Source organism: Ceratotherium simum, chromosome 4 (assembly GCF_057802395.1).
Source record: "Ceratotherium simum simum isolate JZ-2026a chromosome 4, ASM5780239v1, whole genome shotgun sequence".
NCBI classification, from domain to species: domain Eukaryota; kingdom Metazoa; phylum Chordata; class Mammalia; order Perissodactyla; family Rhinocerotidae; genus Ceratotherium; species Ceratotherium simum.
In genome coordinates, this window is record NC_141903.1 from 87859929 (window position 1) to 87878522 (window position 18594).

Consider the following 18594-nt stretch of genomic DNA (forward strand, 5'->3'; position numbering starts at 1 on the left):
CATAGGGAATCATAATGTATATCTTTTCTTTGTACGTGACCAGATTGTGTCTATTCTGAAACTCACTGGTGTGCTTTTTAGGAGTATTTTTTTTTATAGATATGTGGCTCAATACCTATTTCAAAGCTATCAACCAAAAAGTTCTCTTATATATGAAGAGAGTGTAATGATCTGAGCAGGTGTCAGATTAAACGTAAAAATTACATATCATGGTTGTGTGAAATTTCTCAGTTCTCGCAGATCTCCAAGAACAGTTTGGGTGGAATAGTGAACACAGCTTAGTGTCTTTTTACATTCTTTGCAGACTTGGTATCTATGGATGGAGCTGGTTCTCTTTCACTTTCTCATAAAAGCTTTGAAGGTTATCGTTTTCTTGGTGAAAGTTTTTTTTTTTTTAACCTGAATATTTCTATTGATAAACATGAATGGAGTGTCTGTTACATTCTGCACATTGTGGTATCAGCTGCAGCAAATAAAACAAGTAGGCCCTGGTTCCAGTTTGGGAGCACATCTGACAGTCTTATGGAGACGGAAACCATGAACAACAGGAGAGGATAGGGTGAGTTCAGCTGCCCTGGGAGTTTGATGTCTCAGGTTCTTTGCAGAGGGAGTTACTAATGCTGGCAGATCTTCAGGGAAAAATCCTTTTATTTTGGATTATAATACCGAATGCCTTGTACAGTATGATTTACAGATGTGGAATTTCCACCAAGAAACATTTTGCCTTTCTACATCTGTTTCTGTCAAACCAACACAGACTGAGTTGAATTTTTTCTGAGCAGCATTTGCTTGTATTCCTTGTGGTGCCACTTTGCTCACATAGCCCTGGCCGCCTCAGCACCCAGTGGTACACCTGCATCGTTTATCTCAGCAGTTGTAACTCTACCATTTACGTGAACAGTTGCACATCCTTAAGAATCCAGATTCAAAGACTCTGAATTTTTAAAAATCTGACTTTTGAGGCTGGCCTACTGGCGTACAGGTTAAGGTCGTGCACTCTGCTTTGGTGGCCCAGGGTTCACAGATTCAAATCCCAGGCACGGACCTACACACCACTTGTCAAGCCATGCTGTGATGCGTCCCACATACGAAATGGAGGAAGATTGGCACGGATGTTAGCTCAGGGACAATCTTCCTCAAGCAAAAAAGAAAATCTGACTTTTTTATTGTGCTTGGTTCAGAGGAAGATGGCTCTAGAAAATATTGTGACATTTTTAAGAGTTTCTTCAGGGTTATCACTCTTTGACTACGTACACACTCCTTCTCTAACCCAGATGTTTCATTATCCTAACCTTGTTTGCTCCACCCAGATTCTCTCATTTTCTTGTTTCCTTCCTTTTCTGTCATTGAAACTTGTTTTGTGCCTCATTACCCAAGTGTCTGTGACTACTACTGATTAAATAATCACCTTTTGCTTGTATAGAACTCATACAAAATGTTTCTGTATGCATTTTTTATCAGAAAGACTAATACACACTAATTAAAGAGGGTTAAGAGGTAATCTTAGATAATATGTGGTGCATTAAATTGGAGCCTTCAGAAGACAGTTCTTTTGTTTTTTCCACTGGTTCTCAGTACCTGCCTGTTAACCAAATGGATCAAAATCAACTCAATGTGCTCTTTAAAAATATAGAAGGGGTATTAGTGGAGGAGAATTTCTAAAAACTAGTCCTATAGATGATTCTGATGAATTACTATCCAGGTTTGAGAGCCACTCAAATTTATTAGTGTCTATACTAGTTGAAGCTTGAGTCCAATGAGAAAATACTATAGGGAAAGCAGAAATTTTGATGCGTCTCAGGTTGCAGATCAGCCGTTGGAAGATGTACGCAAACAAATTTATACCATAGACTCCACAGATAGGTTTTACAACATCAGAATTCACAACGGTTGTTTTCAACTAAACATCATAATTACCTTTATTAGTTTCCTATTGCTGCTGGAACATTACCATAAACTTTTGGTGGCTTATAATGATGCAAATTTATTGTTATCTTAAAGTTCTGGAGGTCAGAAGTCCAAATGGGTCTCACTGAGCTAAAGTGAGGGTGTCAGCACAGCTGTGTTCCTTCTGGAGGCTCTAGGGGAGAATCCTTTTTCTAGCTTTTTCCAGCTTTTAGAGGCTATCCGCATTCCTTGGCTCACGGCCCCTTCCATCTCCAAAGCCAACAATGTTCTATTGAGTTGTTCTCACATTGCATCACTCTGACACTTATTCTCCTGCCTCCCTCTTCTACTTATAGAATCCTAATGATTACATTGGCCCACCCAGATAATCCAGGAAAATCTCCCCATCTTAAAATCAGCTGATTAGCAACCTTAATTTCCTCTCGCCATGCAACGTTACATATTCATAGGTTCTGTGGCGTAGGACTTGGATACCTTTGGGGGGCCATTATTCCATATACCACCTCACCGATAGAACCTGTGGGGAGAGGAAGAATACTCAGAACTCATACCTCACCTATCAAATTGTAGAGGAGAAGAAGGGTAGGGCCGTGGCCTTTCTGGAGGTCATTCTGTTGCAGAGCCAGAACCCAGCATTACACATAAGCATGTACTCTTTGATCTTGGTGTTGATTGCACCATGGTGATCGCTCACTATCCCTAGAATTCAGATGGAGCCCTGCTGTGGGGATTATGGCCAGCTGCCTAACCAAGCAATTCTTATTTGCAGTAGTTCTATTTAACTCTAGTCAGAACCACTCAAATTAAGAGAATTGGAAATTTTCAGATCAATCATATTAGATTAAATTTATATCTTCCTATTGCCCTCTTTTGTCAGAATTTTTATTTCAAAATTTTATAAATTTTCATTTATTAGAATCAGAATTATGATAGCATTTCTCAGTGAAACATTGATTTATCTCAGTAGATAATGGAAAAAATCTCAAATGACATGAATTTTTATGCAGAAGTTTTAAAATATTTTAAAATATTTAAGTATTTACTATCAAATATAATTATAGGCACAAATAGCTAGCTTGCTTGTGTTATTAAGACTGTCTTAACAGAGAATTCAAGTTATTCATATTTTTTGAAAATTATGCAAAAATATGGAAAGAAATTGTTATTATCCAGGCTTAGCACTTTGTTATTTACGTGGTGCATAAGAATAAAGTTAAATAATAATATAAAATTAAATTTAAGAAATGTCAAAATGGAATGTGATTAACATTACTGTGGGCTGGAGTGGGGTCAGGAAGAATTGAATGGATGAATTGGGGCTTGAGCTGAGCATTGTATGATGGGTAGTATTTGATATTTAACTAAATCATATGATTTATTAGAGTAAATTATAAGTAAATAATGATTTACTGTGATTTAAGTAAGTTACAGGGCTAACGTAAGAGTTCTATGTGCAAGATTGACAAAAAGTAAGGAGCACACTAAAATTTAGAATTAAAATGCAGTGTGTGTGGAGAGCTGTGCTTTTAGATTTTTAAGGGCTTATTTTTTCATCAAAGTGTTGTAGATCTAGGAATTCCTGTTCTTAAAATGAAATGACGCTTTTCTGAAAAAACCCAACACAAGAAGAGATGGAAAATTGTTTCATATCCTATGATTATATCTCTGGGGCTAATTCTTTTTTCTTTGGTATGTTATGTGCAAGATAATCAAAGCTAACCATCTCAAAGCTTACTGGTTGTGAGACTTGGTGCTTCAAACCAAATGGTTGACTTAATCTTTCCTCTCCTTGGGAGCTTAATATGGAGAGGCACACTGAGTGTCGACTGCTGTCTCCTAGTGAAGTAAAGTCTAAAATTAGAGGAATAGTGGGCAGAAATAATTTAATCAAGACAGCAGAATAGGAGCTAAAGTTAGTTTGCCGTAAATTGGATGGAGAGTTAGTTAGCTCAAGTAGCAGTGATGGTAGGGCTACAATCATGCCACAGGAAATCTTGGAATGACTTCATTATGACTCCTTTCCTGTTTGCCTGGTATCCTCTTAGTAAATTCTTAGAGAAAAGAAGCAGAAGGTACCACAACTCAATGATAAGGTGGGTGGGCAATAATATCCTGTATAGAAATGGTACTATGTTCTTGAAGAGTTGGATTTATTTCTGGACACTGACCTTTTTAAAAGCAATGCATCATTCTCCATCCAACAAATGCCTGCCATAGCCAATAATATGTGGGCATGTCCATTTTCGGCTTGTAGTACAAAATAAATGAAAGCCAAGGACATTACAATTGGGAGGGAAGGAGAACTATTATTTAAAAGGCTTTTAAATGATGTCACTATATATTCTTTTAACAACATCCTCTAAAAGCCTTTGAAAAAATAGTCCCTTCCTCCCTCAGTTGTTAACAAAGACCGTACTAGAGACTGCTCTTTAAAAGGCTGTTAAATGGTGATACTATATTTTTTTACATCAACATAATTTAGAAACCTTTTAGAGAACAGTCCTCTTCCCCCACAACTAACAGAGAGGAAAAAAGGACATGGGGGAAGGGATTACTTTTTTAAAGGCCTTTGGATGGTTCTATCAATAAATACAGCAACATTGTTTTAAAAGCCTTTCTCCAATGGTGGTTCAGCTTTTCAATGTGTACTTTTAGCCTCATGACCCCATGTTCTCTGACATATTGATGTTTTAATGTTGACTGAAAACTCAATTTACTAATAATCCCAATAATGCCTTTTATTGAAGAGTTTAAAAATCAATTTCACATATACAGTCTCATTTTATCCTCACAACAACTCGGCAAAACAAACAGGATATGTATAATTAGCCCCATTTTACAGAAGAGAAGAACAGAAGCTAAGTGAGGTTGTGACTTAGCTGAGGTCTCCCTGCTGATGTGCGGCTGAGTTGAAACTATAACCCCAGTCTCTCAACATCTGGTCTAGTGCCCCATCCACCTGCCTCACATTACCTGAGTTACTTTTTTTAGTGGTATTCTTCATTGCTCTTTTCAACAAGTCCAAATACTAAAAGGTAATTCCTTATAATTAGTATAATAGTAAGATTCTATAATTTCAGTACTGAAAATAGATGTGTAGATGGTAGAGGTTTTATTAATACTGTAATCCTGATGAAATAAAGTATAAAATATCTCAGAGCATCATAGTCTTCCTATGATATTGTGGCATTCAGACTTTTCTTAAGATTCCTTTGCTTTATGATGTGGGCTTATGAAATTATCACTTGAAATCTGCTTTCAGATATCTAGTTTATTAAATAACTGATACATTAAAGAAAATTCTAATCTCATTTTATTGATTTGCTTTTGAAAGTTCATCTGTTGACTAAGGATACTAATTCATAATTAAGATCAAATTTAAAAAGATTTGCTCAGTTATCATTAATCTTTGGAAAGAAATAATAAATGCTGGTTCTTCCCACTTCCTGTAGTTCTCTAAAGGAGAGAAAAAAATCTACCCACTAGCTTGCATGACTGCCCTTTATTTTCCTTTATCATAAAGAATATTTTGTGCTTATTGAAAAGGAATTGTAGCTTATTGCTTGATAGAAATGACACTTAAAATTATTAAATTTTAATCTTAGTTCTGCCACTGTTTTTTCTCTTATGTTACTAGATTGTCTTTAATAACAAAGAAGAATACTTTCATCTATGAAAGACTTTCATATGCAGTATCTCACTGAATCCTTAAAAACAATCCTATGAATTAGGTAGTATTACCCTTGATTATACAAATTCAAGCTCCGAGAAGTTAAATGATTTTTCTCTCATCAAATAACTGGAAGGTCTTCTAACTTAAAATCTAGTATTTTCTTTCTTACCACCACCAACCCTGACTCTGCCTGACAAGAAGAAAGCCATAGCCTTTCTTGCTTCTGAAGAAAATTGCTTCATATTTGGGCATAGGCTGAGAACACATGGGCCGTTGCCAGAGCACAAGCACTTAGGCCCCAATCCCAGGACTTTCCAGAAAAATTCAGTCAGGTGACTTTAATAAAAAGAAAGGTGGGTCATCAGAACACTTTGCTTCCACAGACATGGACTCCAAAGACTCTAAGGTTCCTGTGTAGTAAGTCAAGTTGTTCTTCCCGTCCTTGCCTCCTCACTGAAGAATTTAGAATATTTATGTACATATCAGAAAAAAGATATATATATTATATTAAAATATTATATACAAATTATATATACATGTATATGTGTGTGAGTTCTTATGGTCTTAGGACCCATTTCCCGATCCTCACCCTGTATCAGGAATTCCTCAACAACTTATGGTACATCTGATTGGCATCTATGATATAAAAGGATCCTTTTCCCCTCTATAAGATTCAAAGAAAGCATCCTGAGAGGGGCCTGTTATTTAAAATTAAAAAGTAGCTGTGATAAAACTGCCTTTCTAATTTGTACATCAACTAAGACACACTTCTTTTCCTTCCTCTAGGACTTCAACTAGATGAGATCCATGTCCCTCTGTGCCCTAAGTTACAGTTCATTTAAGTGCAAGCAGCACGACCAGTTTTTAGATGCAGTGGACCCATCTGTGAAAAACGGGCAACAGCTACCCATTTCGCTCACATACTTTTATGAAGTATTATTACATAGCCTAGCTTTTCTTTGGGAATCTCCATTTGGATCTTGCTGTCCTTTGAAAATATTCACAGCATGACCTTGTCGGGGGAAGAGGGAGAATCTCCCTGTGCCCTTTTCCTTAAGGTTCTTATGGCTGGCCAAATAATCAACAAGACAGGTTAGCGGGAGAAAATAATACCAAGTTTAATAACTTGTATACATGGGAGAAAGCAGGGACGCTGCGTTTCTCAACACAATCGCAGAAATTCTCGTCTTAAATACCATGTTCAGCCAACGACAAAGGAGGATGTTGGGGGTGGGGGGAGTCAGTTACAGGAGATTACCACTAAAGCACAGTAAACAAGAGTAAGGTTATTATGCAGATTTAAGGCCTCACCTTCCACATTGATAAGCCTATAGAAATGAGGCCATCCCCCCTCTTCCCAAAACAGAGAGGGAGATACCTTTACAAATGGAGATTTCCCTTATAAATGTAAATGATTGTCTGGCAACTCCTGGCAGGGTCATCCAGAGAATGTGGCCAGAGAGACAGAACTTCTGATAAGAGGGGCTTGTTGGTGCCTTTCCTATTGTAATCTCCACCCTACATTATCTTTACAGCCATCATGATAGATCTGTTCCAGGAAGGAGCCACCATGTCAAATTCTTTAGGCAGTTAGTGGGGGAGGTCAAATGTCCCTAGAGAAAACAACCAAGGTAAAGAGAGAGATTTCAGGGTGGCCAAATCTTGATCTCCCACAACCTCACTTTGAATACTCTATAATTCTGTCTTTGATGAAATCATGGTTACCAAGAAGATCGTTTGTGTGAAGCTCCCAACTGTTGCTTCTAGGCTGTTCTCTTTTCATCCTCATCTTCCTTCCTCTTATGAGGCCCATTCTGTCTTACTATACTCTCTTCCCTTCCTTGTCATTCTCATCTTAGGATCTCTTATCACTTATCCACATTCAGTGAAGATCTTGGCATCTTACACGTAGTCTCTGCAGCCCACATCATCATGGGAGATCAGTGTGAATGTTAACAGCCTGTGCAATATGTAACCTCACAGCCTCCGGACCTCTTCAGTTCTAGGAACTTTCACCTGCACTGAATTTCAGCCACACGCTCTTTTATTTCAACTCTGAAATCTTATCTTACTCTCTTACTTGTGCCCATCACGTTCCTCGGATCCTTCGCTCCTCCAAATTTTCTTTAATGTTTAGCCTAGATTTACAACAATCCTGAAAGATAGGTGATAGTTTCCCCATTGCACAAATGTGGAAATTGAGGTCCCTAGAGCGTGAGGAACTTCTTTCGTGCCGTAAGATTAATAAGTTACAGAGCCAGAGTTTCAGCTCAAGTTTCCGCCACACCACATGGAGCATAAAAAGGAGGTAAACACTTTAAGAGAATTATTTTTACAGGAGCCTGTGGTACAGACTGGAGTGTAAGGACTCTAAAGACAAGAAGACCAATTTGAATGGGCAAGCAGAAGTAAGAGGGGAGCAAGAGATTGGGAGGGATACCAGGTTGTTAATTATGATTAAACCTGAGAGGGATTTCACTTATATTGCCATACTGTTTGAACTTATTTTCAATAAACATGCACTACTTTTGCAATTTAAATAAAAATTTTTTTTAATGTTTTAAGTGTCATTGATGACCTGAACTAAGCTGGTGGTAGACAGACAGAAAAGAAGGAAATGAATACAAGAGACATCAAACTTGTCAGCTAATTGTTGGAGGGAAGTAGGAGGATGTCAAAGATAATGCCAAGGTTCTGAGCTTGGTTACAGTGGAAGAGGACACTAACACTTTCTTTTTTGTATTATATCATTGATATCGTCAGTGAGAAAGCAATAGAACTGCTAAGATCAAATGATTGTCACATCTGTCAAATAACACAACACAATTGTGCTTATGTTAAATGTTCTGGTTCTAAGGAACTTGATTGTAACCAATTATTGGAACCTTTCTGCTAGACACTTTGAAAACTAGAATCAGTTTTGTTTTTATTAGCACCCTTAAATCAAAAGTCAGAAGAGAAATATAAAAACAAATAGTAGAACACATCTAACAATAGTATATCTGTATTCATGGTTTTGGAACTGTTTTTCCGTGAAAGTGGTAAATAAAAAGATATAGGCATCATTATAGATTTCAGATTTATAAAAAGCATTAAATGTACCGACAGCGAAGCTTATAGATTTACTTTTGGGGAGGGGAAAGAATGGGGTATTGTTATAATTTCCTCCTCATCTCAACACCAATGTAAATTGAATACCGCCTATACCAGGGGGTCAGGAAACTTCTTTTGTAAAGGACCAGATGGTAAATATTTTCAGCTTTGCAGGCCACAGCCACTCAGCTCTGCCTTTGTAGTAACAAAGCAGCCAGAGACGATATATGAATGAATGAATGTGGCTGTGTTCCAATAAAACTTTATTTATAGACATTGACATTTGAATTTCACATAATTTTCATGTCACAGAAATGTTATTTTTCTTTTGATTTTTTTCAACCATGGTAAAAACCATTCTTATGGGCCGGCCCTGTGGCTTGGTGGTTAAGTGCGCGCACTGCAATGCTGGTGGCCCGGGTTCGGATCCCGGGTGCGCATAGAGGCACCACTTCTCCGTCCATCCTGAGGCCGAGTCCCACATACAGCAACTAGAAGGATGTGCAGCTATGACATACAACTATCTACTGGGGCTTTGGGGGGAAAAAATTAAATAAATAAAATCTTTAAAAAAAAAAAACAAAACCATTCTTAGCTCACAGGCTATACAAAACAGGCAATGGACTGGATTTGGTCCACAAGCAGAGTTTGCTGGCACCTGCTTAACACCATGCATGAAGTAAGATGCTCATTGAATGTTTGTTGATAATGTATTCAGATCTTTCTGCAAATATATTTTTTATAATATATATTGATTATTACCAAAATAAGAGGTGAAAAAGTCTTACGTTTTTCTAAATATATACTGATTAGTCAAATAAAATGTGAGGAATTAACACAATTACCTTCTAGAATACCTAAATTTACATATAAGGAGGAAGTTGTCCTTAGGATTATAAACCATTTATTTAAAGTAATATTTGATGGAATAGTGAATTATATTTCTTTGAGTCTATGTTTATAGTTATAGCTAAGAGTTAAGCAAATTTGCCCTTTGCTTTTTTTAATCCTATACTGGGTGCTAGGCTCAGTACTATCGATTAAAGGTAAAAAAAAGATTCACTTTCTAGAGTTTTCTGGGTAAATAAGACAATCCTGTAGCTTTCTGCATTACGACTCTTATCAGTTGAGACATACATTGGTTTTAAAAGTACTAATTTTAAAGATGAAACTTTATCTGTTTACAGCTATATTCTGGTCATTTTTATAAATCATATATCTGAATAGATACTGCTATAAAATAAGCCAAACAAAACTAGATACAAAGAGAGCATTTTATATACTGCAGATCTTCATATTTTTGCAGTCCAACAGCAGAATAGATTGATAATATACTTAAAAATGATTAAGTGACTAAATGTGGATTAAAGCATAAAAGGCTGGAAAACATTGTTTTCATAAAGCTTTACGTGAAGCATCATCCTTGAAATGGTAATGCAGATGTTGAACAAGGTTTATTCTTAGGCACTTGCTTGATACTCCATGTTTTGTTTTTCAATTCTCATTTAAATTTTATAATTCAATCATTTTGAATAGCTATGTTCAAAAGAAGTTTTACAACTTTAATCTTAATAATCTCAAAAAAAAGGCAGACATGCTATGTCATAAAATAACTATTAGTGACTAGTTTGTATCCTATAAATCTAACTTGAGTTGATAATATGGTCCATTACCAGCTAACTGCACAGAGTATTTTTCATTTTACACTCTTCAGTTACTTTTTAGTGAAGTGTTAAAAAATATGAAGCTTTTCTCCTCTCTAAAATTGCACGCTGTCTGTCTGTTATTAGGGAGATAACAGCTCTTATAAATGTTTCAGTAAGCGCTAAGTAGACAGTTATGTGCACTCTCATTCCACGCTTATTTGCTTACTGTAATAAACTGATAAAATATGTGTGGTTTGTCTCTGTGTATCTACAGGCATCATGAGTCACATAGATTTCCTTTAGAAATAATGTTGTGTCTGCAGAATTGATTGGTTATTTTCATAAACCATCTAAAGGTACACAAACGACTTTTATTATTTAAACATATGCTGTGTAAAGATTTGTGGAGGATTATCTCATTGTTACTTGATGCTTTTTGTTCTGTCATCTCTAGAAGGAGGGTTTTTATTTTAGAGTTATTACAGATACTGAACTAATTTCCTCCTTAAGCATTATAGTGAGGATAACCCATATCATTTGCTTATAATGCAGCTAGATTTTAATTCTTTGAACATCAGTAGTTAAATAATTAAATCAAAACTGTTTTAATGTTTTCAAATATTGTCTTTCATACTATCCTGTTTATACAAGTTTTAATATTTAATGGGGAATAATGCTTTTATCTAAAACTAGATATTTTGATAATTAGTGTTTGTATCATAGAATTCCTTCTAGTTAATAAGTTGTTCTTTGTGTGTGCCTTTGAGAAATATGATATTTTTTCATTTGTTTACATGGAAACTTCTAGTCAAGTCATATCCTAAAACTAACAAATATTAATATTGATAATCTCCACTTGTCAGCACAGTGTGCTCCTATAAGACTGTAATAGTTTAAGGAACAGTGTTGTAATTGAGCATTTGGCATCAAATAAAGTATAGTTATGATCAACACTATACGTATATTATCCACAAATCTCTATAATCATTTAAAATAGTAGAACTATGCTTTGAGTTCTGAAAATGGGTCAAATTGTGTTTTATACGTTGAACATAAAAGTGGGAAATAAATGGGAAGACAGAGAATAAAGATAATAAGTAAGCAAACTTTTATGTATTGTGTTAGAGAAGGTATTAAGTGGCTATGGAAAAAGAAAAAGGGGAATCAGAAGGAAGAGATGCAAATGGGTTAACTTACTCTTTAAGCCTCATTAAGAAGGTCACATTTGAGCAAAGAAGCCATGTGAGTATCTGGAGAACGTACATTCTGGGAAGAAGGAACCAAGGCCAAAGGCCTATGGTGGGAACATTACTGGTATGTGCAAGGAAGTCAGGGTGGCTGGGGGGGAGTGAGCTATGGGTTCAAGAGTAATAGGACCTGAGGTCAAAGAACATAACAGGGGCTAGGCCTATGGGCCCCATGGCCTTGATAAGGATTTTTGGCTTTTATTCTCAGAGAAATTGGGAGCCATTGGAGGGTTTGAACAGAGAGGTGACATGTAACTTTATTTTAACTGATTCATCCTGGCTACTATTTTCAGTCTGTGCTCAGTAGGGTGCAAGAGTAGAAACAAGGAGAACAATTAGATGTGAGATAGTGGTGGCTTAGACCAGGATGGTGACAGTAGAGGTAATGAGCAGTGGTCAGATTTTACTTGGTTCATTCAGATAACTGTGGATTCCTTCCCTGAATTCTCTCTCAGGTTCCAGCTATGACTTTTGTATTCTCTTAGTCTCTTAGTAATCTCTGTCATGGCGTTTATCACCCTGATTGATTTCCTTAGTTCTCAGCTGAACAATAGACTCCTTGAGGACTGGGGTACTCTGTTTTTGTCTCTGTGTCATAGTCCTTAGTACAGCAATTGGTACATCAAACTCAGTGAATGTTAGTTAGTTGAAAGAGTAAGTTAATAAGTTAACGATTAGTAGTTACTTTGTGTTTAAAGTAGCAGTGATCTTATTAGACAGGGAGCCCTGGACTACCTAATTCTTGGACAAGACCACCTTTCTCCCCAAGATGCCCATGGGAGACATAGAGTCAGAGGACAAAGAAAGGCAAAGTAGTACTTTATTATTAGCTGGGCTTTGCTCTCTAACCCCCATATAGAACTCCAGTGAGTCAGAATGGCCACATCAAGGACTCTTCTTTCCTATAGAAGGTAGGACTAAGTATCCTTGAACTAAAGCAAGCTGTTAGGTTGAACCATATAAATTGCTGATTTGACTGTTTTGACCTACAGAATTGATAGATACAAATGGTTCAACTTAATCAAAGGCCATAGCTGAGTCTCCGATCTCACCATTCCATATCTACCAGGGCTTAAGGAAAAGGAGCGAGAGAGCACATTCTCCCCTTATAAGCTTATCCCCAGCTCCCCCAGTTAGTGTTCTGAAATCTGACTGATCCTGATCAGTTGTTGAGTGGGGAGTTAAGTGACAGAAACCCAATTTGAACTAGCTTAAAGAAAAAAAGAGAAGGTACAGGAAGGAATGATAGGGTATTTCACAGAAAACCAAGCTTCAGGAAGGATAGGAATATGTCAGCTTCAAGAACTATCCAAACCAGAGATACCAGCAGGACTCTCTGTCTCTCATCTATGCTTTTCTTTGAAATTTGCTTTCTTTCTTGCTGAACAATATAGCAGAAAATTTGGCCACAGAAATTAGAGTTTAAATCTCAGAATTTTAGCCACTTGAGAGAGACTGTCTCAACTTCCCAGGTCCCAAATCCAAAAATCCTAGGAAAAGGACTCATTGAGCCAGCTGTCCACTCTGAGCCAGTTAGGTGTGGGCCAGGTCATGAGGTGGCATAAGAGCATGTCAGTTCCATCGAGAACTGAATGTGGCAAGGTTCCTAGAAGATGGTATGATGTATTGAGCAGACAATCCCATACATAACCACCACAGGGTAACACATAGGGGAGAAAGCTCCCTCAAAAGACTAGCACTTAGTCTTAAGCCAGACAAAAGCAGCCCTCAAACACTGAATTTTTCTTATTCTTCAGCGTCATAGAACTTACTTGACACTTTGTTGTCAACTATGAGAACACATCATGATACTTCAGAAACCCATGGAAGCAATTAACCATGTCATAACATGGACTTTCATAAGGAAAAGTCAGAACAAAAAAGTAGTTTCTGCTATGTAAAGTAGTATTGTCATTCGCAAAGCCACTAGCCCATATGTGCCATTGTCCACATTCCAAAAAGGCACCCTTGAATGTAAGCTGGATTTTTAGCTCCTATCCACCCTCAGTCAGTTGCCATTGCACAGCTGTATATGATAGTCCTACTAACTGTTAATTTAGTTATTTGGATTAAGTGGATTTGGAAATTGTAGAGTGACTAAAAGAAAAAACTGGGTATCAAAAACTGTGAGGGGTATGAGAAGTTACCTTAGTTGCAAACTAACAAGTTAGACTGAGACAGTTTGATGGATACTAGTAGAAGACACGAGACTCCTATGTCAGAGACAAAGGACAGTTTATTACTCAAAACAATAGCAGTAGTCAGAGTAACATCATTTGCGCCATTTCTCTGAGCCCCAGTTCCTCCAGGCTGACACGATGAAGGCCAGGTGATGACTGCACATGCAGTGTGTTGCGTTACTGAGAGGAACCTGCATACAGACGATCGAATCTTTTATATGGGGCTGTTAGCAAACCTGTCCAGGCATTAACCTGTTTCTAAAGGCTGTTTGCTATACAAACATCATTGAAAAGATTTTGAGGAGCAAAGTTGTTAATACCTTTGCTCCGAAGACGTGCAGAAACATGAGAGACCTGTGGAGAATTGTTCCCCAACAAGGGAAGCGGGGGAGAGGAGGAAGGATGTAACATTTGTGCCCCTAGATGGGGGTGAGCAAACGTTTTCTGTAGAGGGTCCAGATAGTGAACTTGTTAACTGTTCACTGTTTGCTATTTGCTGTTCAGTATTTGTTAACTACTATAATGCAGTAGAAGCATTGCAGCTACTTAGCTCTGCCGTGGTAGAGCAAAACAGCAGTCAAACATTTTCAGTTAGCCCCGTTCTGTAGTTAAGCAAGTATATAGTATTAACTATTAAAATAAAGGTGCGGAATTTTGAGAGAAGGTAGAAAAATGTAATATTTGGACCGTGTGTCCCAGGATTAGATTGAGAGCGAGAATCAATAAACCAGGACATGTTGGCAGCTCTTAAATGACTTGCAGCAAACCTTCTGAGCACCTTCTGTGGTATTTAGAGTGCTAGTTCCTGGCTGCCTGTAAACCAAACCCCTGCTTCTGTTCTGCTTTTCTCATACTACTCCGCACTTGCCTCTCTCCAGCTTCCAACTGTACTTCCTCGTATTATATGTAGCCCAAACTTTTATGCGTTTTCATAGAGGTAAAACTGGCTACATCAAGATGTATTTAATGATTCAATGAAAACTGTCTATGGAACAATGAAGAAAAAAGAAAAGTAAGACTTGGTTACTGTCTCCAACATGCTTATGACCTCATTAAGGTAATAAAGATAAGATACTGAAAAATATAATTATTCAGTTTAAGGCTTGTGTTTAAGGATGATTGTCATAGCCTCAGTGACATGGGAATTTATGGGGAAAAAAAAGATTTTTACTGAGTGTGAATGTATAAATGTAATATGTCTATATTCACGTTCTCTCTTTGCTTATTTTTATGATGCCCACTGTATCTTTGAATGAATGTTCACTGCTAAGGATTCCTGTCTTGGGTGACGCTAATAAACCTCCCAGAGTTTGTAAAGGAAATAGAACTTAGTGTGAGCATTGAGACGGAGAGTTTTGAAAATAATTTTTATATAAGGAAAAGAACCTAAGTTTAGAGGTGAAAGTGCTTTGCAAATGCTAGAATGTTGTCATCATCATCAGAAGGCCAAAGTAGAATGCATAGGCCAGTTGCCCCATTACTTTATATAGCCAAAATTTAAAATTGACCCAGTTATTTATTATATTTTATAAATAAACTCTTCCGTATATTTTTAAGATAATTAAGTTGCCCACCCTTATAAGTTGAGCTTTTGGAGAAGGAATACTATATCTTAATGATGCTTAGACGACACATATCATCTTGTATATATATTATTTAACTCTTGAATTTTTGTTGATGTTTTACTTTATTATTATTAATTTTTTAATGTCCTCACATGTCAGCGGCATGGTGAACATGTTGAATAGGTTAATATTTACTCTCACAATTATGGTAGCTAACCTAGTTTGGGAGAACACACTTGTTAGGAAAAAATTTTGGTTAGGCCTGTTTAATTACAAATTGATTTTTTTTTAAAGCTTGCCCATGTCAGGTCAAGCCACATGCAATACTTTGACTTTTAATGGAAACATAGCCAGCCACCACATGACTTTAGAATGGACTGTGTTTCTTCATTTAATATGCTGCCTCTGATTCCACTCGAAATTGAGGGGAGAATTTAACTAAAAGAGTCTAAAGGTTAGTGGAAGGATAAACAGATGATTAGCCGAGAAAATCGGGGGGCGGGGAGTATGAGGCAAGCTTTCTTTTGCCAAATAATTGAATCCTATTGTAGGACTATAAGAAATAAAACAATGTGGTACTGGTTTCACAGCTTAGTCAAGGCCCCAAAATGTCTCCAAATACATAAATTAGTTAGATTGTTTGCATTTACAGATCATTGAGGAAAGACTAATCAGTAAATCATGTACAGGCAATTGGTTAAGTATTTGGAGAAAAATAATTAAATATAGAGTCCGTATACCTAAATCAGTTCCACATGAATTAAAAAATTGAAACCATGAAAGCTCTAGAAGAAAATGTAAGTGAATAGTTATTTGATCTCAAAGGAAGGAAGATCTTTTTAATCATTAAAGCAAAGAAAGAAACCACCTTAAAGGAGGTCATAGTCTTCAGTTTACAATGAAAGAAGTTCAAGGTAAAAGAGGTTCAAGGAATCAGGATTGGAAATGAAGATGCAAGATGTTCATTGTTGGCAGATGGTACTCTCTTACAGTTCGAAAGCCTGAGCAAATCAACTGACAAACTATTAAAACTAGTAAGAAAACAACAAAAAAATTTATAAACTCTAAAAATATTGAATATATTTATATAACTGAGATTATTCTCTTCTTTTTAGGCATACATTGTCAAAATATTTTCGTATATACCTGCAGAATACAGAAAAATTTTAATAGTGTTTTGAAGCATTTACTTTACATTTTTTAATAATTTCTGACGTAATATCTGTGTGTGTGATGACCTACTAATCTTTGTTATTGTGGTTTATATAATACTTTAGGGAAAAAAAGAGTTAAATGTCATAAATTTTTGCGTTTTTTCCAAGAGAATTAATAACTATATTCACTAATTTATCTTTTTTTTTTCCTTTTTCTCATGTGCAAAGGTCAGTACTCCTGTCTTTGTACCGATGAAAACTCATGTGCTGCTTCATCGAATGAGTGGAAAAGGACTAGCTGCCCATTATTTCTTTTCAAGACAGCCTTGCATTTTTGGTGATAAGATGGTCTCTGTACAAATAACATTGAATAATACTACTGATCAGAAGATAGAAAATATCCACATAAGGGAAAAAAAACTTCCTGTAGGCATGCAAATGCATGTTTTTAATCCAATAGGTAAGTATTAATTCTCATTTAAAACTTTATATTTGATAATTAAATGTGTTCATTTTAAAAGTAAAGTAGATAACATATTATTTTGGTGACTATTAGCATACTTAGTTTATATTTGTTTTCCCCTTTTAAACCGTATTTATCATACAAAATAAATACATTTCTTTGCCCTTAGTGAATCAGGTGCCAGCAGTGGTAACACTAGTTTTGATGAAAAGATGGGTCTGAGGAATCAGAATTGCCTCCCATTTTACCTGTCTGCATCACCTTTCCTACCTCTCTTCCTGGTCGACTTCATTCCCTTCCTGATACTAGTCTTCCTTTTTGAAAACAGGACCTCCCATTTCTCCCCTTCCCTGTTTCTCTTCATATTCCGTAAATTGAAAAGTGAAGGGAGCAAAGACTGAGAATGTATACTGTTCTGCTTATCTTCCTTTCCATGTATAAAATAGCCCATAGTATATTACTGGTATTTATTCACATCATGTTTTAAAATATTTTTAATCTGTTGCCATCATTTAAAACTCAGGATGCTTTCACATTAAAAAATAAACCCAGAAATCTCACTTTTGTTGGAAGAAAGCACAAGCTATGGCAGTACTGGTCCTTATTCCCACATGCAGTGCAACGTGCTGAGCAGGCTGCCCCTCAGCTGCAGCGTGTGCTCCCGGTCACCTCACTGCCCATTCCATCATGTTGTCTCGCCAACCAAGTGTCATCCCCTTCCCGTTTTTAAATATTTTACCAAAAATATACCTTGTAAAAATTAAGTATAACAATTGTGTGTCTTACTTTGAGTTTAAAATAGTGTAATAATTAGAATGTCTACCTCTGTTCTTTCTGTTTTGTGTAAGTGGAGACAGTCCTAAAGTTTAGTTGGGAGACGCTTCAGGCAAAATCAGAATTAAAAGTGATATAAGGTTTCTGTCATTGAATCCTTAAAATGTTACAATGAGAAAGCTCCAGAGAGTTTCTTTTTATACGACTTTAGGTGAGCAAGGGCTTTTGGCCAGGTAACTGTGCCTTCTTTACTCATTATCACACAGAACTCTTCTATTTTTCTTTGTCTTCACCTGAGCTCTTTGACATTGTTGAATTCTCTTCTATAGTTTTCGTGAGTCATTCAGTAAAGGAAGTCATTCTTTGTGTTATATTTTTACACAACGGAAAAAAACAATTCCTAGTAGATGTAATGTGGTAGACTTTTGTAAGCAGCCAAAGTAAAGAAGAGTTAAAGTAAGTTGATTTCAGAACCCACTTAATACCCTTTTTAAAAAATAATTTGGTAATTAAGACACCATTTAAAGAACCAATTTTTATTTAATTATTTTGTGAAGTTAATATATTGCTAAGGAATTATAGTATATCCCAATTTGTGTCCTTTTTTGTTACTTGAAATCCAGCCTTTTTTACCTAGTTAAAAAATTAGTTTAGTTTAAGAAGTGACAAGTAGCTGATATATGAATTGTCTGAAGGCTGAAAATGTTATCCAAAGGTTAAAACAGTAGAACAGTATTAGCCTTTCTTGGAGCTGCATAATGAGTTGATGAGTTGACCTTTTGTTGGCCTATGTAGAATAGAAGAAATAAATATAATAAATTTCGCAGTATGCCCTTAACACAGAAATAAAATGAATGCATACCATTGCCTCAGTACTAGTAATAGGCTTTT

The 18594-nt window shown here is 36.3% G+C and overlaps 1 protein-coding gene across 2 annotated transcripts in view; it reads left to right on the forward strand.

Annotated features, from left to right (window-relative positions):
* AP3B1 (adaptor related protein complex 3 subunit beta 1) overlaps positions 1-18594 on the forward strand; it is a 254487-nt gene that overhangs the window by 201964 nt on the left and 33929 nt on the right. For both annotated transcript variants that reach the window (XM_004420431.3, XM_087430137.1), the window contains exon 23: positions 16695-16926. In XM_004420431.3, coding sequence (XP_004420488.1) covers positions 16695-16926 — 232 coding nt within the window. The remainder of the gene's footprint in view (positions 1-16694; positions 16927-18594) is intronic.